Raw genomic sequence first — 21161 nt, 5'->3', positions numbered from 1 at the left:
TTTGTTCATTTAAACCTGAACAATCTAATACTGTATTAGTCCAAAACTGTCCAAACAGACTGAAGGCACCCACATACTCTAAACCGTGTCCAAGTCTGTACTAAAAGCAATGAGGAGTATACATATCTTCGAATCCTCCGTCAGTTTCTCTACCTTCATATTGCAACCCATACTTAATTTTTTTGGTCTGAAAGATTGTGCTTATGGAGTTTTAATTTAAACCAAAGTAGGACATGGAGGATCGGCGTGATGTGTAGTGGCTGCAACCCATACTTTTACATGTACAGATTGCACAATCGACTGGAAGAGCCAAAATGAAAAAGAATGAAACCTTTATTACGCGAATGCATTCAAAGTACTTTACATGTATGTATGTCGTGGACAATTTGCAGCACTAATAAACCTCTCCACTGCTGTATAATGAGATGTAAAATACTTGGAAGAAATGAAATAATAAGCCGGAAATGGCTGGAGCTCACTGAGTCTTTACATCTGATCGGAAGGGATATGACCAAAAATATCAGGACATGCCTCCCACTTGTCCTTTTCCCTTGCTTCCCAATAACCACCAATGTAGCGGTAACTATCACTTCCTTTGTCTTTAGCAAACCACTGTGGCTTCCAACCCCTTTCTTGCATTTTCCGAGCCTGCATGCAAACAAGTAACAATATTGTTCCACCTCTACTCAACTTGCCTCATAACAAATGATGCTTAGTTTAGAAATGCTAATGCATTTTTAGAACCAACACCTAGAATATGTACCAACCGTTCTCACGAGTGAAGAGGAAGTTTAAGCTTAAAGAATGCAAATCATCTCCTTTAACGTCTACTTCATTTAAAAGTCCCCAACTTTGTTCGGAGTTCTAAAAACATTAGTTACAAAATTTAGTGGGTGAAAATCTGAGGCAACAATGGCTCCAGGGCAGGAAACAAACTGCAATATGGTTCTCTTCTCAAAAGTAAATGCACAAACTAGGACAGAAGAAATACTCTCATTTCCTAGTCGGCTCATGACCTCACCTTTTAACCAAAAAAAATTGGCTGATAAAATTACCTGTCGCTGCCGTTCCTCAAGACGTAGCTTTTCTGAATTGGCCCTGTCATACTCGCCGTTCTCCAAGCACCTTTGATCAGGTCTAAGTCTAGAATCTGTTGGTGGCAGCTTGTCCTATAAATGAAGTGATATTAAAACCAAGGTCATCCAGGAGTAGAACGAGTGTGAAGAACCGATATAAAGTTCTCTACAAAGGGTAAGAGCAGATGATGTTTGCAGATAATTAGAGATGCTTTATATCACTACTGCTTTACTATTCTATGACCACAAATCTAACAGCACAAATATACAACAAATTAGTTCCATAGGAACGTGATCATTCGAAGATAACAAACCGACACACATACCTTCAGTCCAGGGATGAGCTCATTCATTGTAATTGCAAAGCGTGTCAGATTATATCTAGTAGGATCTTTGGGAGGTTTGCTCCGCTTCCATAGCAAATGAGCCTCAGTGAGAGAATCAAATCCTTTTCCTATGGAGAAATCTCCGTTCACATAATGCATACTCTCATCCCACTTCCCAAATAATGTAGCTACTGTCTTCCCACTCCTGTCTTGTACTATTCCCTGTACCTGCAAAAAGGAAATTTAAGAAGCAACATGCTGAGTCTGAAGAAATACTAAATCGCCCAGACTTGTACAATAAATGATTTCTCCTAGAAAACGAGGAAAACATCCTGAATTCCAGTAACATAAAAATTGCACTATCACAAAACTACCAAGACATCAAATATATTGTGAGATGCAACTGGGATCCAAGTACTTTGTCTACAGTTCCATTAAGTAAGATGCAGCCAACAGAAAAGTCATCTCGCATATGGTTTCTTTTTTCTCCTCTCCTGTTGGTGAACAGCCTATTGGTTATTTCCTTTTTCTCTTCTCTCCTGTTGGTTAACAGCATATTGGTTATTTCCAGCGTTAGCTTTGAAGAAACAATTTATGCATTTTAAACGTGAAATAGCTTCAGTTTTCCCCTACAGGCTTAATTTTCTAGATCAGTTAACATCATAGCATCTTTGTGCTAGCACTCACTTTCTTCGACAAAATGCTAACAATTCAACGAGCACGGGGTTTAGTACCCTAAGGGAATTTAACAAGGAATATTTTGCACCAAAACAAAGCATGAAATCTGAATGAAACCACCTTTTTATCAGATTTAACTCTCTGAGCAAACATGAATTGCACCTAGACAAATTTTGCTTTTCATCTAATCTTTCTTATGGCATACCCCAGTTCACAATAACCTCAAGCTAATAGAAGTGTTCACATTCTATACGCACAGCATGTATTCTGCTATTACCATTCCGTTCTCATATTAGTCTAATGCAGAACTTCAGAGAGTGGAAGCATTCAAAGTTGAGGGTTTCTTGCATTTTCATGCAGGATGTTGAGAATAGAGAGAGAACCTGATGTGGATTCCGGTCTATTATTGATTGCTCCTTGAATTTCAGCTTGCAAGAGTAATTACGATTTCCTTGTATGCGCATTGTACCATAGTGATCGCAGTACAGTTTTCCCAAAATCAGATTGTATATCGATGTCGTTACCTTTTACAAGATAATTCACATGTTGAAGAAAATATTCACTCAAATGAAATGATTAAATGAAGAATAAATAATCAAATGTCCATACACAAATACCTTGCTCCATTGAAAGATTTCTCCGTCATCAAATTCAAGAGTCAGTATACCCACAGGATCCAGCTGGATTGAGCGACCCCAAAATTTGCTTTTCAAATTACTATCTCCCCAGAATTTCCATCCTGTACCCTCACAATGGCATGCAATTATCATGGGATGATGACTTACCTAAAAGAGGAGAGAGAAACATGAGACAACAGTGACATCCTTGCAAGCAGCCTTGAAAGCTTTTCAAGTCTGACTCTTGCTTGAGATTGACTGTCACCCCAAAAAGGAGCAACCGGGAAAGTAACCCCCAATTAACTCCGCCATTCTCCCAAACTTTCTCCCCGTGACCTCTTAACTCAAGACTGACAAAAGTTACTTCTTAGTTACCAAAAAGGTTTCAGTACACAGTTGCATCAAGAAATAAAAGTATGAGAACACAGGAAAAAGAAAAGGCCTAAATAGAGGCACAGTGATTCCATAGAACACCAATAAAATGACAGGGTTATTTGTCTGTATATCGCCGCCATAATCATCAGAAACTACATAAGAATACTTCACAGAGCGAAAAAGTAGTGATACCTTTTCTGAGAAAAACCGGAGGCCTTTATCTGGATACTCAGCCTCATAAGTCTCCCCTAATAACGGATTGAATGGTTTGCAAATCCTTCCTTCAGTAGAAGCATATGCAGATACGGCAAATGCTGCTACGTTGAGAATCCTCATAAGGCTGTCACCCTATCAGTAAGATAAAATTGAAATCAGAACTTTCTGGATAGTGCAAAATGGCTAACATAAAATACTAATGCGAACAAATGGCAACCAAGATGGAAAAGCATTTAAACTTTTTGATTTAAAAAAGAATTCAATGATGAAGTGTCTTCTCCTTTATTTTTGACAACTACCAAGTACAATAAATGTAGACAGCACAAGCTCAAATTGCCGTTACAATCAAACCTCTCTATAATGACAATGTTTGTCCGAAAATTTCATAGCTGCTATAGTGAGGTGTTGTTATGCATGTATACTGGCATTTGATGTTTGGATCTCATTTAGCTGTTATAAACAAAAGTACGCAAAAATTTGTTTTATTTTCCTGTACTTTTTATGTTATAACGAAAACAAATACTTGTTAAATTTAAAATCTCAATTAATTTTCATATTTCATTAATTAAAAACTGAAGTGACTAATAAATTTGTAACTAGTTGTACCGTACCAATATGGAATTAAAATCTATGGAATGTATGCATTTAAAATTACTTGAAAATTAAAATATTTCAAGTTTGCCGTAAGAATTCTACAATTGTAGTCGGTTGTTTCGTAAATTCCAGACTCTTAGTGACAATATAACGCTTGAATTGACGGAGATTTTTTAAACTTTTAGCAAAAAGGAATTCAATAGTTTTGATGATTATCATAAATATTTTAAAATTTTATTTTTACACATAATGTATTTTTACAGAATATTATTACACAATATTTGAGTATGGCTGTTATAGAGAGGTAATTTTATAAAGAGCGTACCGCTATAATGAATGTCATTGTTGTTATAGGTAGAATGCTGTTATAGAGAAGTAAAATATAACATGAAAAATCGGTTCCGGAGAAAATCAGGCCGTTATAGTGAAATGTTGTTATAACGAATGGCAATTATAGAGAGGTTTGACTGTACTAGTAGAAAGATAATAAAAAGTGATGACCAATAGTCTTGCAGGAAAAGGACAACTGAAACTGAGTGACTCAGTTATAAGCATCAATTTTGGATCAGATAGCAAGACAGCAGTGTGAACACACCAACCAAAAACATGAACTGCAATTGCTGCAAAGACCTATATCAATAGACCAGGAAAGAAGGCACAAATCTTTAAGCTCACTTATGAGTGGAGAGTTCAAAAAGAAACCAATTCGTCATGCCAGTGACCACATAATGATCATGCTAGCATTTCGCAGAAATGGAAAGGTCATTTAGTTCATCCATGGGGACAAACGGCAACCCAGTAAAAGAAAGGAAGGAGATGGCATATCATGAAGATCCGGGCATAAAGAGTGACAAATCACCATTGGGCTTTCAAAGACTAATTATTGCAGTCATCCCCATACTCTTTTTTTATTGATTTTCATCCTCGTACTCATTTCAGATAAATGCACCATCAACAAACTCTATGGACAATGAGAGATGAAAGTTCAAATAGATTATTCATAAGCTTAGAGAGCTACATTTATTAATTGTTTCAACTTTCAACTGCATGAACAAACAGGGTCTTAGCAGAAAAAATATATATCAATCAATCAACTACACCTCAATCCAAACAAAGCTGGATCGGTTGACACGAATCATCAATACCCTTTCTGTTCTATTAAAAGAAACAAATTGCTACGATATAATATATTTTTCGAAATACTGGGAGAAGGAAAAGGGCCAATATATTCAGACAGATTGTGAAAGAGAAGCTTCAGCGATTTGCGGGAGAGAAAAGTATTTACTATGAGTCACTTTGAATAGAAAAATCAAAACAGATGACAAACATCAAACAGACTATAAATTAGATAGGTAGGTACCCAGTGGTTATCCTAGGCTTGAACTATAGGAGTTCTGCCATTGCACTGTAATTGCAGAGCGTAGCAGCCCCCCCCCACCCCACCAAAAACATGATTATATCCTCCTATTTTCGTTGCAGGGTGTGAAAAATTATTTTTGTGTGTATTCAAACTTTAAAGCAATACCAATGCCATAGAACCCAGTAAAGACAGCAGAAAAATTTGCACGCAATATTGTACTATTAGCAGAGGAGATCATGGCCAAAACTTAAATAATTTCAAGCATTTAGCAGACTAGAATAGATAATATATATGATATCTATGCTATTATCCTTCTTTTGATTTAGTTCAGTCAATTTATGCTGGAAGGTAAAAGGTGATGAAGGAACCGAATCTTGATTATCCTGTGAATCAGCACAATGCCCCAACTAATTTTGACATGATGAAGATGCACTACCTTTACTAATATTGGGCAAATTACTGTGAATAATCTAACAAATTTATCTAAAAGGTGAAAGGAACTTGTCTGCTTACCCTTCTTCCCCATTCAGAAGCCCGATCAAGAAGGTATGAGTACTCCAAGTCTTCAAACGATTTTTGCAATGAAGAAAGGGGTTCGTTGAAGTAGACAGGGAGGCAGACTTTGGTCAGATCCTTCCCAATATTATCTTTAATCATGGACCACAAACTGACTCCTTTCTCTTTTTCAATGGGATTAGGCAATTTCTTACGACGCTTGACATAAGGAAACTTGGTTCCAGCAGATCTAATAATAGGGTCAACACTTTCATCAGATGCATATGCATACAAATCATCATCATCATCCGAGAAAGATGATAATCGAAAATCAGAACCACTGCTTTTAAAAGAACTTGATGAAAGAAAATCCCTAGTGTCAAAGAAAGCATTCTCTTCATCATCAGTATCTTCCTCAGCAGCATCAACTCTTTCATTGTCATCCTCCGATTCACTTGCACTTGCTTCTGGAACAAACATCCAAGAGGATTTAATGGTAAGGATAAAAATGGTGAACACAAAATGAATTCATGCTGAATACACCACAATAATCCTCTTTGAGCTGCAAAAGTTCCATTCTAACAGATCAAAGAAACAAGACCAAATCACATCGGATGTGAAACCCTTCAAAATAGTTAAATATTCCCTCCATTTTATTTTATATCGTGTTTGACTAGGCATTGAGTTTAAGAAAGAAAAGACTTCTGAGACATACCCGAAGTACCCTTAAAACTTGTGCTCTTAAACATGTCAAGCCATTTCTATAGCAATAAGAGCATGAGATAAGCGTAAAATGGAAAGTTAAAATTAAAGACTTCCAATTATAGAAAGTTGACGTCTTTTGAAACAGACTAAAATGGAGAGTGTGTCATGTCAAAGATGGAGTAGCACTTACAGAATATTGAAAAATAAGAAATCTTAAGACAACAAATATATGACAATCTTGAGTTAGTTATACCAATGAAAATAATTTTGAACGCTGTGTAACAAAGTAAAAGAAAGACAACAATTGGAGCCATACCACTGTATTTATCCTGACTTAATCCAGCAGATGGCCCGACCTCGTTACACTGCCTTTGAGTCTCATCAACCACAGTATTCTCTAAATCGACCTTTTCTGTCTGCAAAACAAAGATCCAGTACTTCATCACGAAAGGCAAAGAGAAGGAGATTTTCAAATTAGATCTGCTCGCACAATTCAAAAGGACGCAGTCTTTCTGGTTGGCCAATAGTATAATTGTCTTCTACCTTCCTTTCCCTCTTTTTTGATCAAGTAAAGTGGTTACTAAGGACAGGACATGGCACATCTCCAGATTACTGAGGACATGACCATGGATAGGAAGGTATGGAGGTCGAGGATTAGGGTAGAAGGGAAGTAGATAGCCGAGTCTTGTAATAATTTTATGTGGGAGAGGCAGGGGTCTAGTCTCCTCTTCTCATCTTCTCCTTATTTAGTAGTATTAGTTAGTATGCACGTAGTATCTTATTCCTCACTTTTTACTACTAACTGCTGCTTCATTTGCTTTGTTCATCTTGCTATTTTGTTGTCGTTATTTTCCTTTCAATCCTGCGTTGATTACACTTCTTTTGAGCCGAGTTCTACCGGAAACAGCCTCTCTATCCCACAAATGTAGGGGTAAGGTCTACGTACATCCTACCCTCCCCAGACAGCACTTGTGGGATTACACGGGGTACATCCTACCCTCCCCAAACCCCACTTGTGGGATTACACTGGGTATGTTGTTGTTGCTGTTGTAAAGTGGTTACTGACTTATCTATGTTGGAGTGGCTTTTCTCAGACTTGTTGATGTAATTCAGTGTTTCAGTGTAAATTAATCAGTATTTTTTTCCTTTCATTTCCAACTTTTTTCCAGAAAATCTATCAATTTCAATACTGGTTGAGAAGAATTTCCAGTCAAAGACACTAGGTCAGGCCAAATTGTACATTCACGTAACGCTCCCCGTAGAATGGCTTGGCATCTAATGAAACATCCATACATATCACTGTCCATTGCATCTATAGAGCATATTACTATACATTCACCTGCTATACACAGTCGTTCCATGGCTAGCTAATACCTCTTAAAGTCAGATCCAATTGGTTTTTCCTTTTTTTCTTTTTTCTTTTTTCGTTAATGCCACTTGTGGGATTACACTGGGTTATTGTTGATAAACTTCTTTTTTATTTCACGGAGTTTCTACTCCAGTCCAATGTTCATTAGGAATCTTTTAGTTTTTATAGAACTTCTAGTGTTAGAAAATTTTCTTTTTTAATGATTTTGGTGTCATATGTGCTCAAATGGACCGACATAGACAATGAGAAGTAGACAGTCGTGCCCAACTTGCTTGCGATTGAGGTAGAGTAGTTGTTGTTGGTGCCTTCATCGGGAAAGCCTTGGCGCAACATAAGAGAAGTCGTGAAAGCAGCTTCCAACAAAAATGCAAGGTAAGGGTGTGTACAGTAAAAGTCCAATGTGGTCCGATCCTTCCTTGGACCCCGCGCATCGCGAAAGCTTACTGTACCGACTGCTCTTTTGGTGTCTCTACTCAAAAACAATTAAGACATAGGACATGTAATAAGCTTAAACGCCCTTGAAAACTCTTTAAAATAGGCCTTTCCAGATGAAGGAAACAATAAAAAACGAAGACACTTAATCTCAGCCAAAAGGCCGAGAAAGGTATAAATAAAAAACAAAGACGCGGTATCTTCATACCTTTAGGCAACAAACCATACACCCTACCATGAAAAATAAAGGCGGCAGCATAACCACAAAGAACTCACTTCATCACAAGTATGACAATCTTGTTCAGTTGGTGACATAAAGAGTATATAGGCCCAGTTTTCTCTCTCAAATCCTTTGTTTTTAAAAGTCCCCACTAAGTGCAAGTGAGCAACATATGTGCCACTTTATCATTGATCAATCGAAAAATCAAGATTGAGGCATCCAACTATCCAAGACTCAAAACATAATGAACAAAATAAGTATGGCCTCCTAAAAGATCTCACGAATAACGGGCAGCTAGACACTAGCTCCCAACCTAAAGAGCAATCAATTGAGAATATTCCAAAGCGGTTTCACATACTGAAGAAGAATACTGATTCTTTCTACAAATCATATTAGGTACCTCTAACTGTCTCAAGGTGTCCATGAGCATCCGAAGCTTCTCCTTGAGTAGCATCAGTTGATTCTGCAAAGACGCAAACTCATTCCTCATTATCTGCTCGCTGTCCTGAATAGCAGCCTCACTCACGCCCTCCTTCAACAACTGTTGCCTCAACTTGTCTGTTGAGACAGCTACATCATCCACGGGAGCCATTAACTCACTGTTGGACATTCTGGGAAACAAATCCTTCACAGCCTGCAATGCTTCCATCCATGCTATTCTGTCCTCTCTCGTCTCAGCTCTCAGGTGCAGCCTCTTTGTTCCAGTGAAAATCGAAAACCTCCTGTCATCTGATCTACTCTCACGGATGGACGAGACCTAGCAAAGACTACTCAATTGTTAAAAAGCTATGTTGTAGCAAAACTAAAGTAAGCAGACCAGAGAAATCAGCACATCCAGAACAATTCAGCAAAGAACCAATGGACCAAACAAAAGAAAATACCACCACAAGACTTAAGAAAAATGAACAGCACATACAGGCAGTGAAGCAGCTAGGAATGCAAGGGGATTCAAAAAAGAGTTCTTATGCCAACGGGATTCAGGAACTTTTATATATGCAAAAATAATTTTTTTTAAAAATTGCCGTATCTACATAAAATTATTTTTCAACGAAGGGGGTTCAATTGACCCCCCTTTCACCCCTCTGGGTATGCCCTGCATACAGGGGTATAAGGGGCAGATTTAGGGAAGTGTTGTTTGTTTTTCTTCTTCTCTTGTTTAGTTTTTGATAAGAGATGTTATTTTTAACAATCTAGATTTTTACCCTTAAGTGTTGGAAAATTTAAAAACCTCCAAAGGAGTAGTCTTGCCCACTCCTCCCCCTCCGAGCAAATTCTGAGTCCACGCCTAATATTAGTAAGACTACTGAATCTCCTATTTCTTAAACTAAAACATAAGAGAAAAACATGAGTCTCCTAACTCCAAAATCCAATATCACCACTGATTTTACAAATGTAGCGAGCAAAAGACTTATTAGCTTCCAACGTAAAACGTAGTCTTTTTCCTCCTTCTTGGGAAAATGCCTCAATAACATAAATAAATAGGAGCAAAAATCAGCACTTGAAAAAAAGCATATAAGCAAAGTCGAAACAAGATATTGCACAATCCAACACATCAAACAATAACTATTCTATCCGTCCCAATTTATGTGACACTTTCGTTTTTCCAGAGTAAATTTCACTAAAATTTGAAGCTAAACTGGATTAGATTTAACTCAATATTTTAAGATTAAAATTTATATACTTGAAATAGCTTCGCTACTTTTATTATTTCTTTTTCCGGACTGCTGTGATTTGCTTTTCTTCGAGCCGAGGGTCTATCGGAAACGGTCTCTCTACCTCCCTAGGTAGGGTAGGGGTAAAGTCTGGGTACACTAAAAATAGTACATCCTAAAAAATTGATCAAAGATCACGCAGTTTGAATCACCGAAAAGTATCACATAAAAAGGGTACATAAGTAGAAAAGAATAACTTTGAGATGAACTTCGCCAAATGAACAATTCAACACGTCAAACAAACAAACAACAACAACAACATACCCAGTGTAATCCCAGGAAGTCATAGTGTACGCAGACCTTACCTCGGCTCGGCTCAGGTTAAAGCATGTCAAAACAGGAAAAAGGAACAGTAACTACAACAAAACAGTACGATAAGCGAAGAACAACAGACAGCAACCAGTAACTACTTTAATTTCAAATCTGATAAGCATTTCGAAATTCAATTCACTAAAATGAAGAACTCAACACGTCAAAAAATAACTACATAAAAATAACCTTGAGATGAACTTCACCAACTGGTTTACGTCGAGCCTGAGAAGAACTACAACCATTATTACTCTTATTCCTCGAGATTCTCCTAATAGATTCTTCACCAATAACTTTAGATCCTTTCTCAGTTTCATAATTCAATAAAATCTTATCAGGTCCATGGATCTTATAATAAGATAATACTCCATCTTGCAACACAAACCACCTAGGTCTCCATCCTTTACCATAATTAACCCACTTATGTAAAATTCCAGATATACCATTCCCAACTATATCGTTAATCAAGTGAAGATCAACGGTGCCGGTTAACTGAATCGATTCTCTCATCGACGGTGGACGTGATAGTGAAGAAGTGAAATTAGCCGGCGTTGATGATGATGTTGACTCGGTCAAACTACGATGACGGTTATGATTAGTGGGACTAATCCAATTATTATGATTGTGATTAGTGCAAGCCGATCTAGTGAATTCTGGGGAGGGAGAAGGCATTGGTAACGGTGAGGATTCTTCGCGATTGTTGTTGTTAACACAGCAAAATGGATGCATAGAGCAAATCATATTAGTACTATTTTTCATATTTCACTTTTATACATGTAAAGTCTCTATGCATATACATACAAAAAAACTTCATTTTTTTTGTTTTGTTTTTTACCCTTATATATAACTGTTTTAAAATAAACAAAAATTATCATTAGTACTCTGTCCGCTAACTTTTGCTTATTCAGTATTCTAAAAATAATTTTCACTTTTACTAATTATTTTGGTATGTCAAGAAAAAATAATTTCTTTTTTCTTATTTTACCGTAATATTAGTTAGTTATTTTCAATTATTTTTTAAATTCATTAAAAATATGCATCAATTAATATGGATATTATGATAAATTATTACTTTATTTAACGCTGGCAGGGAAGAGGAAAGAAAAGAGAGGATTTGTAAATCCTCTTGTTTTGGTTCGCGAATTAAATTATTCTAAAATAGTAGTTTTGTATTTTTGAGCTAATTATTCCATTGAAAAGTAGGATAAAATAAAACTAAATTTAATGGGATAAGGTAAAATATGCATTATTAAATTTAAACATAAATTTATATTTTATTTTATTTCAAATGAATATTTATCGTATAAATATAATCTTAAATTTAATTTTGAAATATTCGATTAACCAAACGACCCTTGTGGTAGCGGGATTTTGTTATTCTCAGTTGGGGTTGTTTGGGAAAAGTCAAAAAAGAGTAGCGGAATTTGCAATTTTAAAATTTTATTGTGTAAAAGGAATGGAACGTGTTTTGTTTTGTTTTATTTTTTCCTATGTTAATGTTAATTTGTAGAATTTGAAATGAAGTGTGAGCTGTATGTAAGTCATGCCTGGAGGTTGAGTGGGAGAGTGAAAGGTGGGTGATGTTAAACATGACACGTGGATAAGTGGAAATGGTTATCGATTTATTTCAAGTTAATTAATGCATCAATTATATTTTTCTGTTACAAGATTAATGACCAATCAAAGCAGTCTGAAGAGACGTAATAGATTTGGTACTTTAGGTTCGGCTGACTTCTTCTAACTCGGTCTTTTTTGAAGAAAAAAAAAAATACAGGTAAGTACAACGACCAAGAAAACTTGCATTTCTTTTTTTATTTTAAATTTTAAAATAATAAAACATAAAAAAAATGACTTGCATTCAATGTAGATTCTTTTATTTGACCCTTTACAAGAGTCGTCCTCCTTAACTTTTTTATTTTTAATTCAAAATAAGTGTCTATTTAGATAATTAGTTTCAAATATTTTAAATAAAAAATTTGACTCATAAATTTATATTTTATAAAAAAAGACTTATAAGTTGGTAGATATCTTTAACAATTACTCCCACCAATCATCTGTCAACCTCATTAACTTCCACCAACCTTTATTTATGTCTGCCTTTATTTATGTCTATCAACCTCATTATTATTCATGTTAAATTTTCGTTTTTATTGTTAAAAGTTTGATCAATTGGTGTTATATTTTTAGTAAGGCTTTCTAGTATCGTATTAATTTTGTTATAACTGACGCTCATTTGGTAAGATTGTATAAGAATTAAGAATGTTTTGATAGCCACAACATGTAGATTTTTATATACATAAAAGAAAATATAACTTAAGATGTCCAACCATGGTTTCAAACCATGTCCAAACAGCTCCTAAATATACCACTTATTTTTCGCTTTAGAGATGGGTTTGTTACATTTGTGGGACCCACAGATTAATAAAGGTTGGCCAACTCAGCTTTTGCATGGTTAAATTTGCAAAAAAAAGAGGCCAAAAAAATAAGGACCATCTGGCAAAATCAAAGGGTCTTTATTTACAATTATTATTGGTTGTTACAAAAGATAAAATATTGAAATGTTATTATTGGTTGTTACAAAAGATAAAGGCATAATATATAAATAGTTCCTTAAAATTGACCTCAACTAGCAAGTATGCCCTCTAATATTTTGGGTGTCAAAGGTAGATTAAAAGATCTCAATCTGTATAAAAGTTAACAAATAAACACAAACAACAATATACGACATCGACGCCGCCTATTTATATATTATGTCAAAGATAAAATATTGAAATATTAACAAACGTTGACCGTCAATATACAGAAAGTGAGAAAATATTTGATTTCTTGAGGGTTCCTATCCTGTATCAGAAAGATCGAGAATTTTCACAAGATTTAAGATCAAGAATATCCTAGTCCTGATTCTATAATTTCATTTCATATATATATTATATACATATAAAAATAAAAATAAAAATCTACTCGTGCAAAATAACATCTTGACTTTCGCTTCATCAATGCAAACTACTTTCATCACCATGACATCTCTTAAAAATGATTGAATGATCTTAATTCAACTTACTGTGGAGTTCTCGAAAACAAAATGAGGTATCGTTCAGTCCACAATATTCTTTGAAGATGCATAAAAAGATTTTTGATGGTTTTAGTTCTAAAATTTATGGATAACTAATACGAGTAGTACATTCTTTCAAGTTTTGTATTATGATTTGTCGATATAATTGAAAGGCAGGTGAAGGAGCCACGGAAAAAAAACGAACCAGAAAAGAAATTGTATAGTCGACGTAAGAGATTTTCGTATTACAACGTACAAGATACTAATATAAAACACGAGATTTTTGTGTATTAATATGTTTGAGATCATAGTGGGTTTTGGGTTAAAATTGTCCCTTATCTATGGGAGTAGGTTCATTTGGTCCCTCAAATATTAACCTGAACATATTTGATCCCTTATCTATGGGAGTAGATTCATTTTGGTCCTTCAAATATAACGCTAAGCATATTTAATCCCTTAACTATGCTAAAGTGGGGCACTTTTGGTTCCCGTAATAGAACCCGTTTAAAAAGTAATGGTGCTAAACCCATGTGACACTCACGTGACTTTTAAGAGGCTAAATCCATCGGACAAAAATACGAAACTCATTCGCCTTTCTCCCCAACTTCATATGAAGAAACACTTCACCGGAAAAAGCCTTAGCCTCTCTGTAGAAAACTTCAATTGGCTGGAAGAAGAAGAAGCTGATTCTTTAAAACAGGCAGAAACTTTATCTAATATATTGAGATTTGCATTCACATGCTTCCAAAAAGTGGAGCGGTTCCACCAATTAAGATAATTTATAACAGTTGTTAAAAAGAATTTTGATTTTTTTAATATTTAACAAAAAAAACTTTATATTCACATGCTTCCAAAATAAGTGGAACGATTCCATGTGTGCTGCCATATTACCGTTTAAGAGTTGATTACTAACCATATGATCCAAATATTATGAGTTGTTTTGCTAATATCTTATATGAATTGCATTTTTTAGAGAAATGTCATTACTCTGCTTTACATTTTGTTCGATGGGTTTAGCCTTTTACGAGTCACGTGAGTGTCACATGGGTTTAGAACCGTTATTTTTTAAATGGGTTCTATTACGGGAACCAAAAGTGCCCCACTTTAGCATAGTTAAGGGATTAAATATGCTTAGCGTTATATTTGAGGGACCAAAATGAACCTACTCCCATAGATAAAGGATCAAATATGCTCAGGGTAATATTTGAGGGACCAAAATGAACCTACTCCCATAGACAAGGGACAATTTTAACCCAAAGCTCGATCATAGTGCATAATGCAGGAGCTTTTATGCGTTAAAATGTAGGAGATCTTAGCACGATACAAAAAAGATATTTATGTAAAGACATCGAATATTTGGAAATATATATAAACCACATAATATCTTTATATTAAAACGAGTCAATCCCACTTTACCTCCCTAACACTTAAGAGTTGGGAAACGATACCCTCCACACACTGAATGAGAACGATAATCCCCTAGTATAATATTTTTCGGTGACTTTTTTTTTTTTTAATTAATCTTTTTTCTTTCTAGAATTAAATTACAAAAATATATGACTCTTACTATTGTCCCATTCACCTATTCCATTGAAAATAATATACTTATCTTTTAGGATAAAACTACTTGTAATTTGTTAATAAATATCAGGTTATGTGACATTCGTTTTATCAATAATTTTTCATATCATATATATGTTAATAACAAATGTTGTATCAATAATATTTCTTCCCTAATTTTAATTGGTTGGATATAATTGGTGTTTAAAGTTTTAGAGTTTTTGAGAAAAGATTGTATCAACTAAATTTTGAAAAATTGTTGGTTTTCTCTTCGAGAGCTAAGCTATTTAGAAAATATCTAGAACATCATTACTTCTATTTAGGACATATATAAATCTCATTCAACGTCTGCATTTTGTGCCAAATTACAAATTTTGGTAATATTCTATTCTCCGTTCCAATTGATATGAAAACTTTGACTAAACACAAAGTCTTAAAAAAAAAAAAATTAAAATTATTATCTAACATAAATTATAAGATATTTATATGACTATAAATCATCTTAGTAATAGTGAAATGAAAATTTTAAAATTAAATTACTCCCTCCGATTCAAAACAAGTGTTCATGTAACACTCCGAAATTTTTAAACTAATACTTGAATTTTCGATTGATCATATCTTGATAGTAAGGGTATATTTTACTTCACGCTTCCTGAACGTGAATTTGATGATATTTGGAACTTGTTTGAAGTGTTATGGTGTAGTCATATAAACTACTCCTACTATTATTATCTTAAGTAAATTAAGAAATGAATTAGATATTTAATATTTTGGGTAGCCACCCTTTCATATTTATCCAATCATAAAAGTTGGGCAGCCACCTTTTCTTTCAATCCTTATCCAAGGAATATATAATACCTTTTGGGCTCATATCTCTCCACCTCCTAAAAATTTCGTTTTCTCTAGAAAAAGGAGATCCCAAAACTCCTCTCCTCTCATCAAATTCTCCCACTAAATCACCAACAAGACTTGTTTTGGTTGAGCCACAAACTACTTCACACTTTTGAGGCAAGTTTACCAAACTCGTTTTTGAACTGGACAATTGTTAGTATTTGCAGCATATCTCCTTGTATAAAATTTCGTTTTAAGTGAACCAAGATGATCTATAAAGCTATTTCATAGATCTACAACTTTTGTTCAGGCTCCAAAACCTAGTTTTGCTTGCATTTATTCGAAAAGGGGTGATGAAGTACGGGGCGTGTGCTACCGATTGTTTTACAACCCTCCTACTCCACACTTTTAGTATTTTAGCATATATTTTTGTACGAAATTGTTATTGGGGTGATTTAAATTTCTCCTTGATATATATATATATATAACTTTTAAGTGAGACCACAAAGCTATTTGTGCCGCTTACCCTTTGAAACCGATAAAACAAGTTTTGGCTTCGTAGTTATTCCGTCCAAAATTTGTTTTGATAGTTTTACAACCTCCAGGTGATATTTTTGTACGAAATTGATATCATTTAAGTTTCTACGACACACACACACACACACACACACACACACACACACACACACACACACACATTATATATATATATATATATATATATATATATATATATATTCCATTAAGACCACAAAGTCTATGTGTGTGTGTATATATATATATATATATATATATATATATATATATATATATATATATATATACACACTCTGCAAGCTAAGGAATTGGCTAAGGAAGTCGACATATTTACTTGATCGTTGCTTTTGAGGATTTATAACTTCATGATGTTTGTTTGAGCTTTAGAAGCTTCTTAAAGCTCCAAGGTTTGCACCGAACTTGAACTTTTCTTTCAATTATATTGTTTGAGATATTGTGAGAAACTTGAATTTTGGTGACATAGTATCTACATTAAATTGTTGTCATATTGATTTTGTTGCTACTTTAATAGTTTACTTGCTTTGTTGGTTGAGAAAGAATATCTTGAGACACTTCAATATGATAACGTTATCATTGAGGGTATAATTTTGTAATTGAGTTATGAGTATGTTAAAATCACATTGGTGTTATGTGAAGTATTTTTGTAAGACGACTTAATCCGCCCACATATACGGATTGCTTGAGCATTATTGCATTCTTATCGAGACATTATCCTTCTTGTGATAGTGACCTTGTCACTTATACTGACACACCTCATGGTATTGTTCGAATCTTGCCCATCTTGACTTTGGATTTACATTTCATCTTAACGATGGACTTTTGTCCATTTTCGAGTATGAGTGGAAAGCCACTTTCAACATGGCTCTTGATTCTCTTGATTATTGGGTGACGACCCTTCTTGATTTCGGATCTTGCCCATCTTGACTTTGGATTTACATTTCGTCTTGATGATGGACTTTTGTTCATTCTCGAGTATGAGTGGAAAGCCACTTTCAACATGGCTCATGATGCTAATATTTTGTAACTTGATTTTGCTAAATGACTTGACTATTTTGGGAGTATCCATGCCGAAGTCTTGTAATATTTTAAATTCAGTACTTATGTTGAACTTGAGAAACTTAACTAGTTTGTATTTGAGATTGGGAGTTGAATTTCATGCTTGATATGAGCCTTGGATGTTGTAGCATGAAAAATATTTCTCTACTACGTGTTTGATGAATTCTAAAGTGTTGATTTAACTCAAAATAGGTGCTTTCCATTTTTGTTCTAATTGAATATCTACATTTTAAGGGTTTTTTTATGAGATTCTACTATGTTGAGATGTTATATTTTGAACTTTATTCACATGGGCTTATTTCCGCTACCACATCATAAAGTCATTATTTTAAATCGTTTCCACTAAATTTTGTGGTACACTCGAATGACATATGTATTTATTATTTTGTTCTACGCGTAAAGATGTTGTCAAATAAATTTACCCTTAAATTTAGCTATTAAAGTGGCATGTTGCTACAGTTCATTTAGCCTTTAGCGCACCCTTTAAGAAAATATTAACTCCTAGCTTTAAAATTTATTAACAAATTTCAAGTAGTTATTATATAAAAGATAAGCACATTATTTTCAACGAAATAGGTGAATGGGACTATAATAAGAGTTATATATTCTTATAATTTTATTCTAGAAAGAAAGAAAAAGTTCTTTATTAAAAAAAAAAAAAATCTCACCAGAAAATATTACATAAGGGGGTTATCGTTCTCATTCAATATGTGAACGGTGTATCGCTTTCCAACTCTTAAATGTTAGGGGGTAAAGTGGAATTGACTCAAAAAATATTTACATTAATTTATTGTTATTGTTTTGCAGGTGATTAATATTTTTAGAGATCAATGTGCTTTGATTTTATTGAGTTTCAGGAGAAGAAAATTGCTAGGGTGGCATTTGACATGTAAAAGTTATAGGTACTTTGGTATTTGCCAAACGCATAAATAAGTTAAATCTACTTCTAAACCAATCTGACAGCTTATATGTTTAGTCAAACACCCTCTAAATATTTGCTAGTTGGATCTGAATTTCAAACAAAGAATTTGTCGAAAAATCCTCCTACAAGCAGCACACCCAAAGTCCACCCAATGGGGCGAATTAGATTGGTCATTTGCACTTTTCCCCCTATTTTGTGTTGGTCTTTTATTTTTGCCCCTCAATGGAAATAAGATTTTCACAACCGTGCAATTTCTTCTAATTAGGTAGGTACTGGCGACTAGGGCTGTTCACGGTTTTGGTTAAAACCAAAACCAAATCGAAAATTTAACCAAACCGAATAAAAAAAATCGATATTTGGTTTGGTTTGATTTGGTTTTAAATTTTAAAAACTAATAATATTTGGTTTGGTTATGGTTATATTAAAAAATAACCGAATAAATAACCGAATCAAACCGATAAATTATATACATAAATTTTATAATTATTTATATGTATAATATTAGTTTTTCATAAATAATTATAAATATTTTATACTTTTTAATCATTAATTTGATTTTTGGTCTACTTATTTCACATGATTGTTTAAGGCCCATGTTTTTAAGAATATGTCCAAGCCCATGTCTTTAAGTCTTTTAACTGACTTAAGTATATAAACCTATTAAGGGTGTACGTTAAGTCTAATGTCTTTAACTTAAATTTTTAGCCTTTCTTTGTCGCCATTTGATTTTAGGTTGTTTCTTCTTTTTTTCCCCGAATTTATACCTTTCTTTTTTCGTCTGAATTGGTCCTAAACTTCTAATATTTTTCATAAAAAGGGCAGATGGATTTGGAGGTTCCTATGTAAGTTTGGCAACACGCATTTGCCGCAACTCAAGCACATGGTAATGCCCTAATACTTCTTCCGTGGGTAATCCTCCTAAAAAGGCAAGAAAAGAACAACTCTTTGCAATCGAGACCCTAGCCACGATAATGATCGAAAAACATCCGAAGTTTGGGATCATTACACAAAGTGTTTTTAATAAAATGGGAGAATTGAGGACAAAATGCAAGTATTGCCCCAAAGTTTGGGATCATTACACAAAGTTTTTATTTCATATATTTTCATTTTAATTTTAGGTAGTCTTTATGTTTAATTAATATGTATGTTTGTAACAACAACTAAAAGCTCCTATGCTCTACTTTATTTCTAGGATATTAAGATGACAAAAATGGTGCAAAAATGCCACTACTTAGTTAGTTTTTAGCTCTATAAGTAATAGTTTAGCAACTTTGGGTAACTTAGAGTATGACACTATCACTAATAGTGAAAATATTTCTATGATGTATGTTCCACCTTAAACGATAAATAAAAGTTATCGTTTGAATAAAAAAAGACATGTCTTTTTCTACTTTTTTAATGTTTTACCGATAAGTCTCATGACTAGTAAACCGAAAAATCCAACCAAACCGACAATAACCAAACCGGTGTTATTATTTTATTTGGTTTGTGGTTTAGACATTTAAAAAACGACTAAATTGGTTTGGTTATGGTTTTAATCAATAACCGAAAACCGAACCATGAACACCCGTTTTGGGGACGATCTTTCGTCATATTAATTAGTATTAACCATATCTTGAAACGAGTTTATTACGCATAGAGGTGGGCATGGTACGATATTTGAAACTTCGATTTGGTAATTTCGATTTTCGGTATTTAAAAATAATATACCATTACCATACCAAATTAATCTTATTTTTAAGTTCGGGCTTTTGTTAATTCGATAACCATAGTTTGTTCGATTATGACTTACATATATAAATATAATAAAGAACTAAGACTTCGGTAATCCAAGAAACGTCTCAATTATATTATACTAACACCTTACAGGTGTAAAAATATTCGAAAGAAAATACAAGCAATGCCCTTCGTTAATCAATTACACAAAAAGGGCATTTCGGTCAATTATATCACATGCAAAAATATTTAAACGAAACTACAAGCAATTTCAACGTCTAAACAATTAATTTGTACTGATACTGATTATATATTTGTTAGTATTACACACACACACACACACACACACACACACACATATATATATATATATATATATATATATATATATTAAAAGTTATTATGGCACTTTATTAAATTGTAGGGTTCCCACTCATGTTTAATTACACTCATTTTCTACTATTATTAAACAAAACAACTAATATAAAAAAAAATGTGGGCTACATAATTTTAAGGTATACATATATCCGTTCCAATTTTTTTTTTCAAAAAAAGTTAGCCCCACATGTATTAAACAATAATTAATATTAAAAAATAGTACAAATTAATAATGTCCAAAAAAATTGCCCCTAAATTAAAAATCAAACAATATTTATAATTTTCAAAGTATCTCATTTTAATAATGATGTTTGTGCGTTGTCGTAGGGCAAACACAAATATAATAAAATTTTAAATACGGAGCACAACGCAATTGTTATATTAATTGGTGTTTAAAATAAAACAACTAATATAAAAAAAAAATGCGGGCCCCATATTAAACACGATGCGTATTCATAGCAAATAATATAATAAAGTTTTAAATACTAATATAAACCACAATTTATATTAATCGTCTTTTGAACGTAGATATCATATTATTAATAATCAAACGATATATAAAAAAAATGAATCCCATATTAAAAAATAAACAATGTCAAAAAAA

The 21161-nt window shown here is 33.6% G+C and overlaps 1 protein-coding gene across 3 annotated transcripts; it reads right to left on the bottom strand.

Moving 5' to 3' along the window:
- Window positions 1-315: 315 nt before the first annotated feature.
- Window positions 316-11293, bottom strand: LOC132034156 (oxysterol-binding protein-related protein 1C-like). Of its 3 annotated transcripts, none has more exons than XM_059424427.1 (10): window positions 10674-11293; window positions 8864-9220; window positions 6759-6858; window positions 5756-6204; window positions 3265-3420; window positions 2698-2865; window positions 2464-2604; window positions 1403-1630; window positions 1056-1169; window positions 316-648 (listed from the first exon to the last, which is right to left on the bottom strand). In XM_059424427.1, exons 1-10 carry the CDS (start codon window positions 11241-11243, stop codon window positions 487-489), a joined length of 2445 nt encoding a protein of 814 aa, XP_059280410.1. In that variant the 5' UTR covers window positions 11244-11293; the 3' UTR covers window positions 316-486. The 3 variants fall into 3 exon arrangements, with proteins under 3 accessions (XP_059280410.1, XP_059280411.1, XP_059280412.1); XM_059424428.1 differs by having other exon boundaries at window positions 5756-6201; XM_059424429.1 differs by having other exon boundaries at window positions 8864-9230; window positions 10674-10813.
- Window positions 11294-21161: the final 9868 nt, after the last annotated feature.

This window comes from Lycium ferocissimum, chromosome 10 (genome assembly GCF_029784015.1).
Source record: "Lycium ferocissimum isolate CSIRO_LF1 chromosome 10, AGI_CSIRO_Lferr_CH_V1, whole genome shotgun sequence".
NCBI classification, from domain to species: Eukaryota; Viridiplantae; Streptophyta; class Magnoliopsida; order Solanales; family Solanaceae; genus Lycium; species Lycium ferocissimum.
Note: the sequence above shows the minus strand (reverse complement) of the source record. Positions and strands in the feature narration are given on the sequence as shown.

Coding starts and splice junctions, on each gene's coding strand:
- LOC132034156 (XM_059424427.1), bottom strand. CDS start 11,243: ATGAAAAATAGTACTAATATGATTTGCTCTATGCATCCATTTTGCTGT. Junction 3,421..5,755: donor CTTCTGAATGGGGAAGAAGG/GTAAGCAGACAA, acceptor TCTTACTGATAG/GGTGACAGCCTTATGAGGAT. Junction 1,170..1,402: donor AGCTCATCCCTGGACTGAAG/GTATGTGTGTCG, acceptor CTTCATTTATAG/GACAAGCTGCCACCAACAGA.